Consider the following 23,330-nt stretch of genomic DNA (forward strand, 5'->3'; position numbering starts at 1 on the left):
TGCTATCACAAAAGCATAGTGGGGAAAAAACATACAACTGAAGTACTTCAGCTGAGGGCTTCAAGCTTTTTAGATGGGATATGCAGGGCAAAAGTGACAAGGGAGTTGCCCTCTGTGTTAGATTAGATTGCATATAGATTGCAAGGAACTCCTTCTGAGAAACAACCATGACTAGGTTAAGAGCTTGTGGATTAGAGTTAGGGACCAAACCAATAATGGACATCTGACAGTCATGGTCTTCTACAGAGTACCTGATCAGGGGGAGCCTGTTGACAAGGCCTTCCTGCTTCAGCTGCAAGAGGATGGGGGATTTGAACCACCCAGATATATTCTGAGTAAACAACACAGTCAGCTCCTTGAGTCTGCTGAGAATTACTTTTTGGTCTGGGTATTGTACTGTCCAGCCAGAGATGAAGGTGCTCATCAATGGGAAATCATTAAAGAGGTTGAGACTGGAGGCATACTCAACAATGCCCTGGTTGAGTACACGATTGTGAGGAATAGGGGCCTGGTGAAGAGTGGAAGTCAGGACCCTGAACTTCAGGAGGGCAAACTTCCAGCTGTTGAAGGAATTGCTGGATGAGATCCTCTGGGAAACTGTCCTTAGGGACGCAGGAGTAGAATAGAGCTGGCAGCTTTTTAAGGACATCTTTCTGAAAGCGCAAGAGTTTTCCATCTCCCAGCATAAGAAATCAAACAGAGGAAGCAGGAAACGGGCCTGGATGAAAAAGGATTTGAACACTGGGCTATTAAGTGGATGAATAATTGGTTGGATGGTCATAGCCAGAGGGGCAGTGATCAGTTTATAATCAGGAGGGAGACCCAACTTTTTACATATTCTGATAGTGACAGGACAAAGGGAAATTAAACTAAAAGAAGGGAGATTTATGTTAAATGTTACGAAGAAATTCTCTACTCTGAGTGGTGAGGCCCTGGCCCAGGCTGCTTACAGAAGCTCTGGGTGTCCCATCCCTGGAAGCATTGAAGGCCAGTTTGGATGGGGCCCTGGGTAGCCTGAACTGGTGGGTGGCAGCCCTTCTCTTGGCAGGGGTCTGGAGCTCCATGATCTTTAAGTTCCTTTCGAACCTAAGCGATTTTATGATTATAGGATTCTGTGATTCTGTGAGCAAGATATAGTGGCACTGTGCATGAGCAGATTGGTTCAAATAATTTGAAACATGAACTTATTTTTATCCCCCTTTTAATTTCTAAATCTAGATCTGCAAATGCAGAACACTTGTGTAAAGTGTTAGTAAATATGTACCGTTCAGGGTTCTAATACTAATTCTACTATCTCTTTGAAGTTTCATCTGTCAAATATCCTCACTTTAGTGAACAATATTCCCCTTACTGTTTCTGTGCTGTGGTTCTGGTTACCTCCCTAGTACAGGTGTGCAGGAATAGCTAAATGATTCAGGCAGAAGAGTGAGCTTTACAGGTTTTAACTAAGATATCAGTAAACACCTTTTACGTGATGGACTCATGACAGCTTTGTAAGACTGAAAAGAAAGATGGCTACTTCACTGTTTTCTGCCCTGGATAGTTGAGCTCTGGAAATCCACTAATCCTGATGGTCAGCTGGATAACCAATCAGAGGTCTTTTAGGATAAACCTAAACTTTCCCAGACCCAGTCTCAATCCTAACACCCAATTTCACTTAGATCAAGTGCCTTGCTGGGATACAGCATGGCTCTTGATCTGCTCTTTCAGACCGAATTCTACTCTGTGCAAAGCATGGGAGGTAATGTTGGTCTTATCCCTGTGCTTTGTCAGCAACTGGTTCTGAGAAACACAAGGTTCTTAGTTTACACACTGATATAATGTTTATAAAGAGCAACAGAACTGAAACGTTTCCAGATTTGTTCAGCTTCACAGCTACACCTGCAAAAACTTTTCTTAGGCACTTCTTTCTTTTGCCTATAATAGCTTGTAAAGGCAATAATGAATGTGACACCATTTGTGAGTGGACATCTGTTACCTACTACTAGGAATTCAGCTTCACCCTAAAACAGATATGAATAATAATGATTAAAAAAAAAAAAAAAGGTTGGGTAGCCATATGGCATTTAAAACCAGGTTTGATAAGCCAGGTACTCAAAATTATGAGAAAATCAAGGGTTAAGAGCTGAAAGACAAAATTGTGTAGAATTTTAAATGCCAAAAAAGAGAACTTGTCTGCTCTGTCTTATCCAAGGATCTCATTTAAGTAGACACTTTGACAGAAATAATCTACATTTTTTTCAACTCAAAACAGTTATTTGATAGATGACTGTTAGATTGAATTAGGATCACATCTAATAACTTGAATCTGTTCTCTATTTTTAAATATTTCCCATCTAGTTCCACCAGACCAGCCAAGACTTACTGTTTCCAAAACTACATCTTCCTCTATTACTCTTTCCTGGATACCTGGAGACAATGGTGGCAGTTCTATCCGAGGTAATATAATTCAGGCTTATTGCAGCTTCTTCCTAAGTTGTTTGTTGTTGATAGGGTAAGTATAGAATTATGAATGGCCAAAAAAAAAAAAAAAAAAGAAAGTAAAACAAACACACACACACACACACACAAAAAAAAAACCAACAATGATCTATACTGCTGTCAGCATTTAATGTGTGCTATTGTTGCGATAAAAGCTTTCAGTAAATTGCAGTTTCTCCGTGTGGTGGTAAAATCACAAATTTAATCACTTTCTTCCAGCATATCTTCATCTGTTATGACAGTTACTCTCTGATTTTCTAGACATGTAATCTGTAACCATTCATTTTTGAGAGTCCAGGTTCATCATCTGGTCTTTGATGCTGATTGAAGGGTATTTAGAAATGTCTATCCTTTTCTTTCCCCTTTGAAGCTATCATAAAAATGGTATTTAAGTAGTTGTAAGAGTAGGCAGTATCTATATTGCTTGATGTCCCTTACTCAGGGGAGAGCTGTATGTCTTCCTGTGCACAGGAGTTTTCTAGTTTTATGAGGTCTTTAAAATGACTTGTCATATTTCCTGTCGAATTTCTGATTTGTGTCTGGCTTATCATTGCCATTTATGCTTTACCTGTAGGTTATATTTTGCAGTACTCAGAAGATAACAGTGAGCAGTGGGGCAGTTTTCCCATTAGCCCTAGTGAGAGGTCCTACCGTTTAGAAACACTGAAATGCGGCACTTGGTACAAGTTTACTTTAACTGCTCAGAATGGAGTGGGACCAGGACGCATCAGCGAGATCATTGAGGCCAAAACACTTGGAAAAGGTATGTTGATTTGCATCCCATTTGCCCATCTGAAGCTCCTGCCTCCTGCTATAGATCTTAGTTAGATTCAATGACAAGTTTGAATTTTTAAATATTGACTTTGGAAACATTTCCATTGTGTTCATGTTTTGATAGAAAAGGCTGTCACTGCAGAACTTGAACTGTATATTAGCTGATCTTCTTTCCTTATATCATTAATAATTTTGTTTTAAAATGCATTGCTAGATCTTTGGGAAACCAATGACTCTCTTATCATAGGCTATATAATTCCAACTACTCCTATTTCCAAGAGGAAATTTTTTCCTCTACTTCAGGAGTTTATTTTTCTGAGTGTTGAAGGATGATGGGAGGTACATATATATGCGGTGTAAATTGAGCCAATGTCTCATTTATTCTCCAGGCTGGTATTAAAAGAGCCATCCATTTGAGCAGAATAAGTGAAAAAGATATAGAAGTTTGCATAAAATACTGTAAGGCTAAATAGCCAGAATGTATGGAGTTCTTAAGTAACTCAGAAGTGAGCATCATCGTCATAGTTGTTGAGGGTACACATGAGTGTGTCTCACAATTATGAACAGATTTGGCTACAGACCCAGTTAGAGCTGTGGTATTTCCACAGAGTGGAGTAGCTTTGTACAGTGCCCTAAAGATCAACTCATCTTGCATCTCTTCACACCAGTTGTAACAAATATTCTGATGTGGGCTCTGTTTTGTAGTAGTTTACTGTGAAAGTCTATCCTCAGTGTTATTCATCTCGCCTGTGCAGTTGCAAATCTTCAAAGTGTCACAGCAAGGTGGAAATTGTACTCAACGCTCCGTGACATAAGGAAGACCAAATATACAATAGATACAATTGGTGTGATTTGCTGAATCTCAGAAGAGACAGCAGATTGCTTCTGTACATACTGAAATAGGGAGAATGGTCCACTGACCTTTAAGGAAGTGACATGTAGAGTTGGATATTTCGGATTCTTTTACCTGAGTAAGGGGAGGTTTATACATGGTTCAGGTAATATGCAGATCATAAAACATCAAATCTTTCAGCCTTTTGATATTTTATGGAATTAGACATACACACCCATGTTACATCTGGAGACTGAATGGAGTATTGTGATTTAGAATGTTGAAGTCATTGTTATACCTGTGAGTGCTGTAGAAGCAACTCTAAACTAAGCTATTAACAGAACCAAATAAAACAGTTCACTTTACACAGCAGGAATCACCACTTTCTGGTTAATTCTTGTAGAAATTGTGAATGAGTGTACCTTTTGATACATCTCATCAAGGCACAACACTGGCCTCATTCATAGAATTATATGATAGAATCAGAATGGCCAGCCCAGCCTTGAACTCCTCCAGGGATGGGGTACCATAGCTTCTCTGGGCATCCTGTGCCAGTGCTTCACTGCCCTCTGAGAAAAAAATTTCTTCCTAGTATTTAACATGAATCTCCCCTCTTTTAGTTTTAAGCTGTTACCTCTTGTCATATTACAATCAGTCCATCTTAAAGGTTGTTCCCCCTCCTGCTTAAAAGCTCCCTTCAAGTACTGCAAGGCTGCACTGAAATATTCACAGAGCCTTCTCTCCTGCAAGCTAAATAAGCCCAACTCCTTCAACCTATCTTCATAGGAAAGGTGCTTCAGCCCTTTAGTCATCTTCATGCCATCCTCTGAACCCACTACAACAGCTTCACTCCTTCTTGTGTGGGGGTCAGCACACAGTACTCCAGATGGGGCCTCATGAGGGCAGAGAAGAGGGTGACAATCACCCCTCTCTCCCTGCTGGCCACCCCTCTTTTGATGAAGCCTGGGATATAGTTCGCCTTCCAGGCTGCAAGTGCTCAAGCTCATGTTAAACTTCTTGTCCACCAGGACCCTCCAAATCATTCTCTGCAGGACTGCTCTCAAGGAGTTCTCGCAGTCTGTACACATATCTGGGGTAGCCTTGACCAAAATGCAATACCTTGCACTTGGCCTTGTTTATACCTCATTAGATTCTCAAGTGCCCACTTTTTCAGCCCTTCCAGGTCCCTCTGAGTAGCATCTCTTCCTTCTTTTGTATCAACTGCATCATTCAGGTTTGGTGTCATCAACAAACTTGTTGAGGGTACACTCAATCCCACTGTCTGCGTTGTTGATGATGTTGAAGAGCACCAGTCCCAAGATGAACCCTTGGGGGACAGCACTCATGACCAGCCTTCACCTGGACATAGAGCTGTTGACAATGATCTGGCTATGACCGTCCAACCGATAATTTATCTACGTAATAGTCCAGCCTTTTGCTTCTACTATATAGAATAAAATAGAATGCTGTAATTTTCATTACATTAATTGTAATGTACAACAGTAAAATATTTTTTTCTGCTGAACAGTTAGCAGAATAATACTTCCAAGTACTTTACAATTCTAAATAAATGTATTTAAAATAAATAACATTTGTTGGTGACGTCTTGTCAACCTGCTGTTATTATATCAGTTCAAAGGTGCCACTTTTACTGTCTGTATACCTCTCTTACATAGAATTGGCAAAAAACTTTAATTTACGTATCAACTGAAACATTTTTTCCCAAAACAAGAACAGAAAGTAGAAATGACAACCTTTTTCTGATTAGAAATATCTTAAATTACAAGTGCAAAACTAAAAGTACAAATACATGTGTGAAGTCAACATATCAATATTTAGAATATATATATTTATTTTTATTTTCTCAAAATTGACATTTTCTGCAAATGAAAACCTCTGTAATTTCCAAAAGTCTGCCCAATTCCCTTCCTTTCCTGTAATACAGTGAGCAGAGGTATTTAATGAGAAGCTTGTCCTCAATTTACAAGTTGACTCTTGCCAATCCATGCAAACATGAGTGGAATATGTAGATACTAAGATGAAGTTAGGGCTTTCCCAGAAATTATCCCCTCAGTATTATATTTTTGAGAGCTCTGTGACTGTAATACTTAAGCATTTCATTTGAAATATATCATTGCTACCAGAGCCACAGTTTTCAAAGGAACAAGAGCTCTTTGCTAGCATCAACACCACGCGAGTGAGGCTGAACCTGATTGGTTGGAATGATGGTGGCTGCCCCATCACTTCTTTCACCCTGGAGTACCGGCCCTTTGGGACAACAGTCTGGACAACTGCACAGCGGACATCTCTGTCAAAGTCCTACATACTGTATGACCTCCAAGAGGCAACCTGGTATGAATTGCAAATGAGAGTGTGCAACAGTGCTGGCTGTGCAGAGAAGCAAGCCAAATTTGCAACGCTCAATTATGATGGCAGTAAGTATATCTTTCTAGTTACGTATCTGAGGCACTGTTTTTATTCTAACTTCTTATTTGATGTTTTTCCTTACGTCTTCCTATCTGTTAATCTAATTTCTACTAAATCCTTTCTAATTCTGGTTAGCCATGCTGACAGAGGAGTGACATTCTCAAAGATGTAAAATGCCTATAGATTTCATGACAATAGGTTGACAAACAGAAAAGAGGGATTGTTTATTTGTCCTTGCTGAGAAAATGTTCCAGCACCAAAGTCAATCGACCATGAGACATGTAACCATAAGACTGCAGGTGTCATTAGTTCCAGTGCTCTCAGAGGCATGTATTTCATGCATCTGTTCCATGAAATTTTTGTCATGTATACAGTTGGTTCCTAGAGCCATTCACTACGGTGATCAGACACATTGCTATTCCATACAGTGTCCTTGTGACACAGCTCAAAACTTATTATGTGACACAATGGAGCGGCTAACTAGCTTGTCTTCCAGGAAACCCTCCAGACAACATCCTCCAAGGATGCCCTCCAAGGGCAAAGCAATGGCAATGCTATTATCCGTATTTACAGACAAGGGAGAGTGAAGCTAATGGTTGTGACAGATGGCTCTGTCATGCAAAGCAGTTGGGCACAGGGGATGAAGGAGCTGTTGCATCCTGCCTTTCTGCCAGGGGTTACTGCCCACCCCTGCAAAGCCAGAATGAGACAGCGAGAGCAAACACTCCAATTTGTCAGTCACTCCAGCTCATATCCTCACATATTTATTGGAAATGATGATGGCACATGTGTGATTCTGCTGACTTTATAGTAAGGAATGGCAGTGTTTCTGGCAAGAAGTCTATATTGCTGGTTCCAGATGGCGATCTGAATTGCTCTAGTGTGAATTGCCAGAGCTTTTCTGGACATCCAATATAATACATCACTGTGTTGCCAGGGATATTGTACTACATTGTGCAATCACTTGGCTACATCTGTACTGTTAAATTAAACAGGACTAGTGAGCAAGTTCAAACAAGAACTGGTAACTGTCCAGCTACAGCACCCAATTTCTAACCATTCAGGAATCTGTAGTGTTCACGTGTCATTGGTTACAGTTCTGGCCCACACTGAGTAGCACTCTCTGGGACAATACCCTGGTAAGGGTATGGCTCTAGGAAGAGCAGGCAACAGGGGCCATTCCCAGACAAAAGAAGCACACAGGGGATGAGGGAATTGTCGCATCCTGCCTTTTTGCCAGGTGTTACTGCCCACCTCTGCAAAAGCCAGAAAAAGAGGGAAAAAACAAACACGTTATCTTGTCAGTCACTCCACTTCTGGCTGTGAATCAGGCAGGGCTTAAATCTCTGCATTTTACACATCCTCTAATGGTACCACAGCCATTACAGCAGCAACAGGGTCCTCACACTATTTCAGATGTAGGATAATTTTGTCTCAGCTCCAAAGGCCTGCAAGTAATGAAGGTCCAAGTACTTCTTGTACAAATGCTAATAGATCTTGACAGGTAGACTGAGGACCTGTTTTATTAAGTGGTAAAGATGCTGTCAGTAATAACTAGTTCAAATATTACGGGCTAGCTTCTTTCAATTTTACTAAGCTTACTCTCTATCCTTTCAGGTATTTTTATACCAGTGACGTCCAACTTTCAGGGATTTATTTATTTATTTATTTATTTTCCATGATAATTGTCACATATATATGTCTGGGGCAGTCTTAAGCCATGATTTAAAATGGAATAACATACAAATGCAGGTCTGGAACATTAAACTTTTACTGAAAGCACTGAAATCAAACTTTCCTTTTTTCTCAGGTGTTGACTGAATTTGTTTTCACATATTGCGACCTACATGCCATTTAATCTTGTGTTACTGTATGGCATCCTTAGAAGTGAGAAAATGAAACAATAAAAATGGTTGCAGCAATAAATTTTCTGGGCCACAGCTTTTGGTCAGCTTGAAAATCTCTTATTTATGGCATCAATAGTTTTGTTTGTCAAGCATGACTTGTCAAGACTATACTGTTCCTTAGAGAGGCAGTATTATCTCAAATAATGACCAGAAGGTTGAGAGGGGAAAACATGAGTGGGAAAGCAATTTTCAGTTTCCAAGCATTCTGAATTTGTTACGTTTGATGCAGAACTGAAATGATAAGCTCATTCTTACTACCATACTTATTATGTGTATTCCAACATAAAGAAGTTTAAGCATGAGCAAGTTTAAGCATGAGCTATTTCAGTGCTTCTAAAATAAAAGTTATCACTACAGTGTCCCAACTTCCCTTTCATTCAGTCTTGATACACTGTGTAGGCTTAAAGGAGCTTCAAAGCTGGAAAATAGTTTCCGATTGGAAATAAGAATTTTCTGTCAGTAACTCCTGCAGAATCGTTTTGCTTTCATAAAGTGAATTTTTCTTTCACACACACACAAAAAACAAAACAAAACAAAAAACCCTAACAAACAAGCAAACAAAAAAATCCCCATGAGTGGAAACTTTCTGTACATCACTCACTTCTGAGTGCCAACCTTACTTCTACCACTGATTCCTCTTGTGATGTGAGATTATCCCCTTCCAGCTTCTAGGGGTCACTACTGCCCTCAAAGTAAAGCAAATGCAAGAATAGGTCTTTGAAGATTAGGTAATAAGTTCATAAGTTCATAAGTTCATAAGGTTGGAAAGGACCTAAAAGATCATCTAGTCCAACCATCCTCCTATCACTATCTCTACCCAACTACTAAATTAAGTCCTTAAGCACCTCATCTAAACGCTTCTTGAACAGCGCTAGGGATGGTGCCTCAACCACCTCCCTAGGCAGGCCATTCCAGTGCCTGACCACTCTTTCAGAAAAGAAATGCTTCCTGAGGTCTAATCTAAATCTTCCCTGGCGCAACTTGTGGCCATTCCCTCTCGTCCTGTCATTACTTATCAGGGAGAAGAGGCCTACCCCCTCCTCACCACAACCCCCCTTCAGGAAGTGGTAGAGTGCTATAAGGTCTCCTCTGAGCCTCCTCTTCTCCAGACTAAACAATCCCAGCTCCCTCAGCCGCTCCTCATAAGACTTGTGCTCCAGGCCCCTCACCAGTTTTGTTGCCCTTCTCTGAACACGCTCCAGGGCCTCAATGTCCTTCTTGTAGTGAGGGGCCCAAAACTGAACACAGTACTCGAGGTGCGGCCGCACCAGAGCTGAGTACAGGGGGATGATCACCTCCCTGCTCCTGCTGGCTACACTATTTCTAATACAGGCCAGGATGCTGTTGGCCTTCTTAGCCACCTGTGCACACTGCCGGCTCATGTTGAGCCGAGCATCAACCAACACCCCCAGGTCCTTTTCCTCTCTACATTCTTCAAGCCATTCTGCCCCAAGCCTATAGCATTGCATGGGGTTATTGTGGCCAAAGTGCAGGACCCGGCACTTGGTCTTATTGAACCTCATCCCATTTTGCTCAGCCCAGCTGTTCAGCCTATCCAAATCCCTCTGAAGGGCCTCCCTACCCTCAGGCAGTTTGACACATCCTCCCAGCTTTGTGTCATCTGCAAACTTACTGAGGGTACACTCAATTCCCTCATCTAGGTCATCAATAAAGATATTAAACAAGATGGGCCCCAAAACTGACCCTTGGGGGACACCACTCGTTACAGGACGCCAGCTGGACTTAACTCCATTAACCACTACCCTCTGGGCACGGCCCTCCAGCCAGTTCTCCACCCAGAGAAGAGTGAACCTGTCCACACCACGGGCTGCCAGTTTCCTTAGGAGAATACTGTGGGAGACCGTGTATAATGCTCCTATGGATGTTTGAGGATACAAAATACTAAGTACAATTCAGGAACATTAGTAGTGTTAGGTAATACCTTCACAAACTTCATAGAAATCCTTGAGTTATGTCTTATTTCAGTCAATTTGTTGGAACTGCAGTAGCTGGCCATTATCTGCACTAGAGCTCCTGAGAAATATCGAGGCTAAGTATTCTTAACCTGACGTCTCTTCCTGGAGAACTGGGTCAAAAGGTTAATGACAGATCTATGTGCAGGTCTTTGCTTTCTGTTCATAGATATTTCAGCTAACCACTTTCAGCTTGCAGAATATTGTGACCTCCTTGCCCTTTGTTTTTCAGAACATTTGCACTCAACACTTGAGGAGATATTTTTAGCAATGTGCAACTGTAGTACATAGCACTGCAAAGAAGCTTCCTGACTCAGAGATCAGCAACTCAGTGGCCTGACATTAAATCAGGTCAGCTTGGTAGCTGCTCTAAGCAATGCTAATTGATTCTCACCCACCAGGGGATTTCCTACTGTGAAGAACAGTCAGGACACTGGAAAACCCATGACAGATGTAAAGACACAAGAAGCAATGGGAGTAAATATGGTCAGAAACATTCAGATTTCAACTCCTATGAAGTACCAGTTGAGCAGGCTAACAAAGGATGATGACAAATTGACCTGAAATTAAAAATAAATGCATAAATGAATGAATAAATAAACAAATAAATAAATAAATAATCCCAGTTTGTTTGGTACTTTGTTCTGGGAAAACCTTTCACTTTTCTACTCCTACCCATAATGTAGGGTGACAGAAAATTAATATTGAAATGGTGCTTTCTCATTGCATAGCAGTTTTAGGTTATAGTAATTCTTAATTCAATTGCTGTTAATCTACACGTGGATAATGTGAAGGATGCATAAACTCACACTTTGCTCTTTTCATGAAGCTTGTAAGTAATGTTATAAGGTTTAGAAGAGCTAAAGTTAGAAGAGCTATTCAAAATGATATTCACTTGCCTAAACACTTAAGGTTTAGTTGAAATTGAGGAGACTCAATTGAATCAAAGTGTTAGGAAGATCAAGACATAATTTTAGGTTATATTGAAGCAAGCAGTCTTTAGCCAATTGTCCGTGTAACTCCAATGTAGAATTTGGCCCTTTGTTATTCAAGAGGATTTAGAGAAAGTTATTACTATTTCCTTCAAGAGTTCACAGTTCTTCCATTTCTCCATCTAATCACTTTCTTTGCTTTTAGAGTAGTGCAAAAATGGTATCTCGGTTAAGATAAGAAGAAAAAATCCTACTGTATGTTTATTCCAGGCAATGGAAAATAAAAAATATATATATTCAAATTGTAACTATAAGAAAATATTTTCTTCTGAAATACCTGATATAGCTTTGGATCGTTTTAGCTTTTCTGTTTATCTCCTTCCCTTGAGGGAACTACTCTTCTCATTATATGCAACTCAAACTGTTCTTATAAAGAAATATACAAAAGAATTCATATTTCCAATGTGGTTATGGCACTCACCTTGGGAGTGTCTTTTTTTCTTTATCTTTCTTTCTTTCTTTCTTTCTTTCTTTCTTTCTTTCTTTCTTTCTTTCTTTCTTTCTTTCTTTCTTTCTTTCTTTCTTTCTTTCTTTCTTTCTTTCTTTCTTTCTTTCTTTCTTTCTTTCTTTCTTTCTTTCTTTCTTTCTTTCTTTCTTTCTTTCTTTCTTTCTTTCTTTCTTCTCTCTCTCTCTCTCTCTCTCTCTCTTTCTTTCTCTCTCTCTCTCTTTCTTTCTCTCTCTCTCTTTCTTTCTCTCTCCCTTTCTCCCTTTCTCCCTTCCTCCCTTGCTCCCTTCCTCCCTCCCTTCCTTCCTCCCTCCCTTCCTCCCTTCCTCCCTCCCTTCCTCCCTTCCTCCCTTCCTCCCTCCCTTCCTCCCTTCCTCCCTTCCTCCCTCCCTTCCTCCCTTCCTCCCTTCCTCCCTCCCTTCCTCCCTTCCTCCCTTCCTCCCTCCCTTCCTCCCTCCCTTCCTCCCTTCCTTCCTCCCTTCCTTCCTCCCTTCCTTCCTCCCTCCCTTCCTCCCTCCCTTCCTCCCTTCCTCCCTTCCTCCCTTCCTCCCTCCCTTCCTTCCTCCCTTCCTTCCTCCCTTTCTTCCTCCCTCCCTTCCTTCCTCCCTCCCTTCCTCCCTCCCTTCCTCCCTTCCTTCCTGCCTGCCTTCCTTCCTGCCTTCCTCCCTCCCTTCCTTCCTCCTTCCCTCCCTCCTTCCCTCCCTCCCTTTCTTTTTTTGATACTGTATGGTCCATAATGGGATATAGCTATATCACACAATACAGCAATTAAAATGTAAAAAAGGATGTGTCTTTTTCTATCTCATCTTCCTATCCTTTTAGGAAGTGAGTAGCCAATTTTATGTTTCAGTAGCGGGTTAAAATTGAATAGCTTCCATCGACAGTCATCACAGTTCACAATACTTGTGTGTTTTTATCCATTTCAAAGAAATCTACGTTTTATAGCCTCATTTATAGTTGCATGCAGCAGTTTAATAGTAATCATGAAATGGGCGAGAAGCCTTCCATGACTAAACAGCTTTCCAAAGAAAGGGCTGTATTCTTCTCACATCCTTCAGAAATAAGGAAAAAGAAAAAAAAAAAGGAAAGTTCAGGTATTACATATCACCAGGAAGCTAGGTATATTCAAAATGCAAATATGTCCCAAAATGAAAAAGCGAGCTGCCTGCCAATGGGAGTACTTTGTAATTCATTTCCCTCGTTTCACTCTCAAAATTTGCACATTTCTATCCAGTTTTACTCTTCTGTTTTATTGATGAGTGTAATGTCAGACACTCTGTAGTGAATTAGCATCAGATTGGCCATCTGAATCTAAGATCAATAGCACTACTTCAATTCTAAGATGTGATAATGGAATGTTACTGGGTAGAGGATTCATGTGAAGTCTTTAGCACAAAATATGTATTGCTGTACATGTGCCTTACAAAGGAAAGCCAAGCAGAGAGCATAAATCTGTTACAGCAATACTATTTTTCCATTTTAAGGAGTATTGTAGACAGGTACCAATTCTGAGATCTCTTACAACTTTGTAGTGATTTAATGTTACTTAAAAATTAATTGCAGCATTTGTCTGTTCAGCAAACATGGACTTCTTTCACAGATTTTGCTAGATCCTAGACATTGCCAATCTATGCATGTCCTCTTGATTTCTGATAATCAGTGAATCTCTGCGGTCAGTGGCACACATACCTTCATGACTGATAATGTGTGCATGGCCATTACACGTACAAACATAGCATCCATCCTGAATGTGATAAATCCTTCTTAATATTTTGCATGTAGTGAAAGGATATAGCATGCTATTTTTTCTGAGAACTCAATATTTTGTCTTCTTTCATAAGCATCTAATGTAATGACACTGCTTCCAGGTACAATCCCTCCACTCATTAAGTCAGTTGTGCAAAGTGAGGAGGGGCTGGCAACCAACGAAGGGCTAAAGATGCTGGTGACCATCTCCTGTATCTTGGTTGGGGTCCTGCTGCTTTTTGTGATGCTGCTGATTGTGCGGAGAAGGAGGAGGGAGCAGAGGCTGAAGAGGCTGCGAGGTAAGATGAGCACTGTGTCACTATTCTCTTATGTGTGCATACTTAGCAAACATGAAAGTACAAATGGTGCTGCCTGTAACCAAATGGCATCCTCAATGAGCATTATTTTCCTGTGATATGTAGCAGGTAAAGCATATTTTGTCCACTGTTGTTATTTTGAGAGAAAGGAAAATAGTTCTCATGGTTGATGTTTTCTCCTCTCTCCTCTCCTCTCCTCTCCTCTCCTCTCCTCTCCTCTCCTCTCCTCTCCTCTCCTCTCCTCTCCTCTCCTCTCCTCTCCTCTCCTCTCCTCTCCTCTCCTCTCCTCTCCTCTCCTCTCCTCTCCTCTCCTCTCCTCTCCTCTCCTCTCCTCTCCTCTCCTCTCCTCTCCTCTCCTCTCCTCTCCTCTCCTCTCCTCTCCTCTCCTCTCCTCTCCTCTCCTCTCCTCTCCTCTCCTCTCCTCTCCTCTCCTCTCCTCTCCTCTCCTCTCCTCTCCTCTCCTCTCCTCTCCTCTCCTCTCCTCTCCTCTCCTCTCCTCTCCTCTCTCTCCTCTCCTCTCCTCTCCTCTCCTCTCCTCTCCTCTCCTCTCCTCTCCTCTCCTCTCCTCTCCTCTCCTCTCCTCTCCTCTCCTCTCCTCTCCTCTCCTCTCCTCTCCTCTCCTCTCCTCTCCTCTCCTCTCCTCTCCTCTCCTCTCCTCTCCTCTCCTCTCCTCTCCTCTCCTCTCCTCTCCTCTCCTCTCCTCTCCTCTCCTCTCCTCTCCTCTCCTCTCCTCTCCTCTCCTCTCCTCTCCTCTCCTCTCCTCTCCTCTCCTCTCCTCTCCTCTCCTCTCCTCTCCTCTCCTCTCCTCTCCTCTCCTCTCCTCTCCTCTCCTCTCCTCTCCTCTCCTCTCCTCTCCTCTCCTCTCCTCTCCTCTCCTCTCCTCTCTCTCCTCTCCTCTCCAAAATGCTTAGTTATTCATATTTTATCCAAAATAGGTATCAACATATTAAAACCATTGTCAATCCTGTGTATTCCTTCTCACCTTAGCATCTGTTCTCTCTCTTTTGGGTCTCATTTGTCTCTTGTAATGATATTTTGGATATTTTTGCAACAAGGACAGAGACAAAGAGCCTCTAGGCATGGGCAAATTCATAGATCAAAGAGGACAACTAGCCTTATAATTCAGATACTGCTCTGGAAATCAGGGCATTTTGATTCTTTAGCTTGTTGTATAATAACTTTTTCATTTGAAATCTTTTAAGTCATTTACCTCTGAGCAATACTTTCTTCATTAAAAAAGTGGTGGGGTAGGGGTGATGAAAATGCTATTATCTTATCTTCTCAGAAATATTGTGTAATTCCATCTAGTAATGAGCAGGATATTCTAAGCAATTTGGCTCCAGGAAATCATGGTTATGCACATTTGGTTTTTCTTAGATTCTCTAGTTACAATCCCTTAAGGAAGACTGATGATCACTGGCCAGTATGGCTTTGCATAACTTATCTGAATGATTTCCTCTCAGAATATACAAATTTAGAAGAATATTTTCTGTTAAACATAGACAGTGACAAAGAAATCCTTGCTACTTTTGAGAGTCATCGGTATTTAATTACCAATTCTGTAAAGTTACATCTCACTTCTTATCTGAGTTTGTCAAGCTATGGCTCAACATTGCAACCATTTCATCCCATTATACTTCTGTTTGTGAGACAGGGACAGAAGTTCTTTTTTATTTCACATTTTTGATATTTGATGATACTCTTTTTAAACTGATCAAGTGATTTCTTAATATTTTCATTGGAAAACTAAACAGATGTTGAATTTTTCTCTGTAACTATCCCATCATGTATTCATTTTATGGATTTTCTATGGTTCTCTTGTAATCTCCCAGTAACTTTCCTCTTCTGTGTATGATAGAAATTAGCTCAGTATTTCAGAAACAGACAGACAGCAACAGATATGGAGGAAAAGTCTTTAAGTCTTCTTTTACATTATGTTCTTCTCTACATAGCTGCAAAATTCACTTTTTTGTCTGTAACATCAACATAGGAGTTTACTTTTAACATCTTATCGAGATCATCTGACAGTTCTCTAATTACAGTACAATAGGATAACATTCTCCATTGTATAGCTAAGGCTTGTATTCTTGATATTTATGATCTCATACTAATATAGCTAAATCACTAGTCTACCTGATGGTCTAGATCAGTGACTTGTTATTTTCATTATATTCTAGCTAACTTGATCATGTCATTTCTGAACATTTATCAGATATTATCTTATTTACTTCCAAACTGAGAACAGTACCAACAGTGTAATGTTCATATATATGAGAAAATATATGAGTTCATATATAAGAGAAAAATATGTACGCTGCTTATAATTATATTTTGATATTTATCAGTTTATATTTTGGAAATCATACATGATGAGTAATTTTTTTCATTATATTACATTCTTAGTAAAATCAAAGAATCCTAAAATATTTTGAGGTACCAAAACTTTAATATGCAGAAATATAAATATAATATTTAGAAGTTACCTTATCCTATTTCAGCAGGAGTATTTTCAATGTCATTAAAAAATGAGAATTTTGTTCTGATCAGAGTATAGGCTTAGCTTGACATGGCTGATTACCACAATTCTATATTCATTGGTCTTAATTATTCAATCTACTTTCATTGATTTCATCAAGCTTTATACCATTTTTTCCATCATTTTGTTCATTCCCAATATCAGAGTTACTTAATATTAACCATTTTTTTGCCCTTCTGGAGAATATTTCATGTTCTAAAAATCTTAGTGGCAATCAACATTGCTGTTTCAGAGAACCCCTTATTATGTTATCTGAAACTCATGTGTACATTTTTCTGACCTAACTATAAAAAAAATGTTTTACTGTAGGAATTCTTGTGCTCAACTTTCTCTGAATTGGTTTTGAAATGGAAAATATCTTGTTATTGTCATTTGATATGAAACACCTGGTGGTGTTTCTTGAGGCACAGGGTTCATTTTTGCTACATCACGATATTAAACCCATCAGTTGCTTTCCTTCAGTCTACATTTTAAATAACAATTTACACCATGAGATTTTATAAAAGATTTTATACAAGTTACAAATGTAATTCTTGCATTTGTGGCTCCAAGAGATGTGTTTACTTTGAATGTGCTCGACAGAAGGAGTGGGAATTGCAGATTTATTTTCTGTACATCTTCATTCAAACTTTCAGATTTGTTCTTTTAGACAGTAGTGTCATGGTTCCAGTTTCTGTGAGGTGAATGTAGCATAAGAGCATTCTTTCCATCCTTAATATTTTTGCTTCTTGTTTTAGCACACTGGAACAAGTAAATCTTTGTCTTCCTCCTGTGCAACATCTAGTATGATTTATTTCTCCAGGAGTACTCAGTTCAGAAGGAAAGTCTAGTTTTCAGCAAAGCCCTGATTTTTTGCCCAATTCAGTACTTCCACAAGTCAAGGTCAATTGACTGCTAAGTTCATGCAACAATGGAGTTGATCAATTAGAGCAGATAAACTTAGCATGCTTTCTCTCCACTGTTCACCTCACTCCACTAGTACTTAAATAGTTTCCCTATTGTTTTTAAACTCAGCTCATCTTAATCCAAGCAGAAAGTGTCAGTGCAACATGGTAGTTCAAAAGTGGCAGCATGCGACTTGAAACTGTGTTGTGGACCCTGATTTCCCAAATGGCAAGCCAAATGTTTTAAGCATTTTAAATGAGTGAATGGAATTAAGGGCTGTTGCCTGGCCAGTGCCAGTCAACACAGTTATGTACCAAAGCAATGGAGAAAAGTTTGTCTTTTTCATTAAAGCTTGGCTATGCTGGCAACACCTTCACTCAGTCATCAGCCATTCAAAGCCCTGCTTTCTCTACTCAAAAGCTCGGAGATAGGACAATGGCTGGGACATTTTTTATGAAGTTTTCTCAGTTTACTGGTAAAATACATCATGCAGAAAGTATGCATTACAGTCTGTAGTCTATACTCATTATCTTGTGAAACTGGCATTTCTCCTGTAGCTGATATTTTGGACACATTTTTCTCATACTCAGTTGCTCTGGGGTTCTAAGGTTTGCTTCAGCTTATACAGAAGATTCTTTTCCCTGTGATACATGTTTTCATTCAATCCTATTTTATGTTGTTTGTCCAGTAAAGTCACCATTGCTGCTGTCCACTGCAATAACTTGCTTAGTAAGTTATACTCTATTGTATTCATTATTTTATTTTCTGCAGTACTTTTACATTCAGCATTTGGCACATAACATCGTCTTTCATGATGCTTCATTGTTTTGATTGAAAATGCACAGACAATATCCTTTGCATTTCTGTGACTCTAACAATCTAGTCAGTACAGCTGAGGGACTGCATTAGACACTTCAGAACTCTGGGATTCTTGCATTTGTATAGGAAAAAGGAAAAAAAAAACAAAACAACTTGGAGCCAGTCTTTTTATTTATTTGCTTATTCTTTGAAAGATCTAAGTCCATTTCTGAATCCTTGGAAGTCAGTACCCAAACTGTCTGGGATGTTATTTGGGAACAGGAGCTTGCTGGTAGCTTGGTTTATGACTGATGACAAAGATGTTGTCATCTTGGTGTCATACTATGTAGTACCACTTACAAGAGTGTTCACAGAAAATGCCAATCCCAAACAGTACGAAAAAAAGAAAGTCTTTACTCCTAAATGGAGTACTGTTTGGATAAGATCAGACATCACAAAGAGCCCTTCCCTTCAGCAGGAATTTTCCATTCTTTGTGCTAAAAAGCGACAAGGGGAGATTAAAAATAAAGGAATGAAATAAGCAGACCTAGAAGAAGCACAGAGTTTCAGCTGCTACAGTAATAGGTGAGCCAGAAAGCCTAAGACTGGCAAGCTGGCACAACATCAGAGGAATAGAATGCAGAAAGTTGGTAGAAGGTATTCTGTTACAAATGAAAAGAGCCCTTTGTTCATTCCTTTTAAAAATTAATATAAATGTAGTCAGAGTGATACTTTAAGATGGTGGCTTGTTTTTGCCTGCAACCTCTGAATTTTAAAAGCAAGATGTTTAATGATATTGCTAGCAAGGAAATTGCAGGTGTAGGAGACCCAAGATGTAATTAATGAACGAAAAGAGTTTCAGAAGTGAGAGGAGGAAGACAATGACAAATCTAGTAAATGTCTTAGAAGACGCAGGTAGATTTACAAATAGGAATTAAGAGAAGTTGTTCAAAGTTTCAAATAACTAGTTTCTTGAAGACTTGGGACTTGAATGGTTTTCTTCTCAGATTTGCTTCACTTGGTTGCACAAAAGACCACTTTGTTGCTGTGTGATACTGTTTCTTAAGGACTCTGAACTCAGCATTTTTAAATGTTTGGGTAGTTGCAGACTGTAGGAGAGAAAAAGTATAGCTCTTTTTTTGCCAAATAATATCACTGCATTACTTGTGTTGATAAAATTTCACTCAAAGTTACCTGAGGAATGCTGGGTGAACCACCCTTCAGCTGCATTCTTTGATCTGTTATTCACCAGGATATTGATATCCCCAAAGGTTTTTACATTAATAACAGCAGCAATGACAACAACAGGAATATTTCCCCTTCAGCTGCGCCTCATTCTGCAGTGCTGATCCATGTGGAAATAAGCTATCTACTATTCAGTGTACTGTCTAATGATGACCCAGAAGTAGTTTTGAATTATTACACATTCATGCCTGAGAACAAAACAAACTGACTCCTTGGAGACCTCCTTTGCTCAGACCTCCACATAGCCAGGTTTGGTTTAAAAATGGCAGACTGGTAATTGTTCATCCAGATCAGCTTCATTTCCTGCCCATTGACGGATGTCAACATTTCTGTCTTCTTCATTCACTCACTTCCTAACCATGGCATGAAGGAACAGTCAGTCTTGTTAGTCATTCAGCTGTCTGCCTCCACTTCTAAAGAGTATCTGCAGGTTTTTTTCCAGTTAGATTCTATTTTATTCCATGCTCACTTCTATTCAAATCCAGCACTTGTTAGTGCATCTCTGAGCATTTTCAGGGCTGTTGGAGAATTAAAATAGGTTCTCTGGGGCAAAAAGTTCTAATGTAGTGAAATGCAGTCTCGACAAGAAATAGGATCTTTTAGAGACATTTATCTTTGTTACTGATCTGAGAATTGACAGTACTCTTATACATGACTGATTCAAAAAACTTCCTAATCTATCAAATAGAGTTTTATTTGTGATATAGATTGGTATCAGCCTGACATCTCTTCTGTTTTCTTCTAGATGCAAAGAGTTTGGCTGAAATGCTCATGAGGTAAGAATAAATTTAATGTTTTTAGGTTGGAAAATATCTGTCAGCTATGGCACTGTATTTAAACATTATTTGGAGACTAAAGAAGTACATCTTCTGTTCCTAAAACCTTTCTCAAAACACACCATTTGTCTGTTTGCAAAGAACTAGGACACACGGATGGTTAGAAATAGGGGAAAACAATTTGTGGATAGTATCTGTGAGTGAATATATTAGTAAAAAAAAAAAAAAAAAGAGAGAGAGAGAGAGAGAGAGAACTATTGTATTAAAGGTTTTTCCTGTTCAGAAAAATATTTTCAAAATATGTGCTTTTTGGACATTATTTGTTTGAAGGCAGCAAGTACCTGGATGTGAATCTATCCAAACTTTTAAATTATTTTATGCAAGATTTCAGTTATATTTTGTATCTGCTTATACCCTAAGGTATATAAGAACAGAAAATCTATTTATTATTTTTCAATTCTGTTCCATCAGTTCAGCAACCAGAAATCTAATTCAGTTGTGGAATTGAAGCAGAATGACTGTTCTGGCATCTCAGTTTCTTTAGAGATGGAAATTTCATATCTTCAGTGTTTACTGTTTTGTCTGGGGAAAACACCGAACATTTAAAACTGATGCATGTATTTGAAAATGAGATCAACAAGGGTTTCTAAGTTCAGGAGATCTTTGGTTAGCTAGAAAATCTTTTTATTTTTTAGCAATACATTGAGAATGTCACAGATATTTTGTCAAACGAACTGTACTCACCCGTGACAAATTTCTTCATCTACTGTAAGAATACACACTGAAGATATGGTGACAGATGGTTTTAGTGTGAACTCAGCTCTGCGCCATCAGTCTACAGATACACGTGCATAATCCCATAGATTTTAACAAGACTGGTCATGGAGGTCAGGTCACATTGTTCCTATTTGCAAGTTAGAAACCTGCTAGCGGTAGAATGCACATTTAAGCAACTTCAAGAAGATATGCTGTGATATATTTTCATGCAAAAAAAAAAAAAAAAAGGCACAATTTACCGTATTTGGTGTATCTGCTCCCTAAAGAAACCTAGCATGGTCTGGTATAAAAATACTTGATGAAGATATTCAGTCCCAGTGACAACACATAATACCTCTGCAATACTAGTAAACCTCTTCCTTAGCCCTGCTTAGCCCCAGTGGTCTTATCATCCCCTCTGCAAGGCCATTTCAGAGTCTCATTCCTTTGATGCTTAGAAAACTATTAAACTTCCAACATAAATGTCCCATTTTCCCCTCTGTCAAGGCTAACTGTGAGCTCATAGAGTTTTTTACCCTCCCTACCTGCTAGACTAGGAGAGCAGTTGGATCTTTTCCCAGCCTTTAGCTGAGAACTGTCCTTCCGCATAATTGTCTCTCACTCCTTTTTTTTCTGCTTTTACTTTCACCAGCACTGAAATAAAATCAAGTCCTATTCCTTTATTTAAAAACTAATCTTGCTTTTATTAAATAGTCGTATTTTATATTTCTCCAAGTGTGAACAAAGACGAATAAACATTAAAACAGGACTCCAAGGGAAGCAGGTGATACAGGATATAGGGTATTTGGAAAAACTTCATAACTTGTATCTTTCAAAGTGATGCTGTTCTGAGGAGCTTTCCACAGGTTACATTCTCAATCAGTTCTGATATAGCTATGAAATAACTCCAAGATAAACCTGAACCAACATCCATCATTAGATGCTCCTGAAGATTTAGTATATTAATAGTCAAAGGATAATAAAGCTCTAAAGCAACAGTAACCTATTATAAAGCTCCTGGTGTTTTGTATCTTCTAGATTTCAGCAAAATCTGCTGTGGTAGGCTTATCAAGAGACAGGGTTGTGCCTTGTTCTTTGAGAACTGTACATAAAGCAGAGATGATTCCCTGCTTGCTAGGAAGGGGTGAGGGATGGAGAGAGGTATGTATACCTTCCTCTTTGAGGAGATTTTTATGAGTGCATGTAAAGCAGATTAAGAATGGAGCTTTGCTCTTTGCTTTGAAAGTTGCCAGCTTTGGCAGTTTAAGTCAAACCTCTGGGGAGCAAGGGTAAGCTCCAGCAGTTAGCAGTTTAACTGGGGCTGCACCACTTGTTGTTGATACTTTAAACAAGAAAGTAAAAATCCTTGCTTCTGTAAAATCACAGCTTTTTGATGTTTCGTTGCAGTGAAAAGATAGATACAGCCACATTCCTTGTAGAGTTCTTTGTGAATTAGTGTAGCAATTGACTGAGCATTCGAATTTTGAATGGTGAAGGGTGAGGAATATTTTCTACCTGATTATCCTTTTCTCTGACTGTTTACATAATTTAGTTTTTTGTGTATTTCTACAACCACCAATGTGGATATTAGGAAACAGTGAGGTGGCTTAGCTCTCTGCCATCACGCAGGATGGCTTCATGGAGTGCCACTAATCCCTTTAGATATCTAGTGTGTTCTAACACTGCACTGCGTGGAGTGCATGAAAATGCAAGTAGGTGTGGTTCCTCCATTTAAATAATTAGGTGTTAGACTCCACATCCACCAGACTTAACATTTCTGGATGCCTGGATTTTCCTTGGTTAGAAAATACTTGGACACCAAACTTCAGTTTTGCAATCCTAAAAATCTCTGCTTTGCTGCCAAGTCCTGGAGGCACCTAAATGCTGTTGTCACTTCAGTTTTTTCTTTTTTCTTTTTTTTTAAAGCTGAAAATTTAACTATTATGGTCTACAGATAATAATTTAAAATTCATCAACTAGAAAGAGATAGCATGCTAATCAGCACTACCCTTCTTGCCACTGCCAATTGCCTGTCCTGTGTTTGGACACTCCATACCACTGTGCTTGTACATAGAGGAGAATTAATTAAGCCACTGAGAAAGAGAAGAGAGATCACACATGATGAGGCATAACTCAAGATTAAGAGAGAATTTTCCTGTGTGGAAAGGCCTGGGTTTCACTTCTGACTTGAAAGATTTTCCTTGCATTTTGCACTGAAGTCTCCCTGGAACCAAGAATGAATTCAGACTTCTCTTTGGACAGATGAGCGATACAATTGCAAAGATATGGAAATGTCCTCCTGCCCTCTGTGGCCCAAACAATTATTTGTGAATGGTTGAATACTTTGATATAGTAGGGGTGCAGAGCATCTGCACTGCAAAAATGCTTCTAGCTCTAATTACAATCCCAAAGTCTGCATCCTCTGAGGAAAGTATGTCCT

General features: G+C 39.4%; 1 protein-coding gene across 1 annotated transcript in view; it reads left to right on the top strand.

The window, feature by feature from the left end:
- DSCAM (DS cell adhesion molecule) overlaps positions 1 to 23,330 on the top strand; it is a 435,055-nt gene that overhangs the window by 382,091 nt on the left and 29,634 nt on the right. The window contains exons 24-28 of the mRNA XM_065741676.1: positions 2,341 to 2,439; positions 3,056 to 3,244; positions 6,232 to 6,522; positions 13,700 to 13,876; positions 20,104 to 20,134. Of these exons, the coding sequence (XP_065597748.1) occupies positions 2,341 to 2,439; positions 3,056 to 3,244; positions 6,232 to 6,522; positions 13,700 to 13,876; positions 20,104 to 20,134 (787 nt within the window). The remainder of the gene's footprint in view (positions 1 to 2,340; positions 2,440 to 3,055; positions 3,245 to 6,231; positions 6,523 to 13,699; positions 13,877 to 20,103; positions 20,135 to 23,330) is intronic.

This window comes from Cyrtonyx montezumae, unplaced genomic scaffold (genome assembly GCF_038088225.1).
Source record: "Cyrtonyx montezumae isolate F1298 unplaced genomic scaffold, pur_monq_1.0 scaffold_3, whole genome shotgun sequence".
In the NCBI taxonomy this organism is placed as follows: Eukaryota; Metazoa; Chordata; class Aves; order Galliformes; family Odontophoridae; genus Cyrtonyx; species Cyrtonyx montezumae.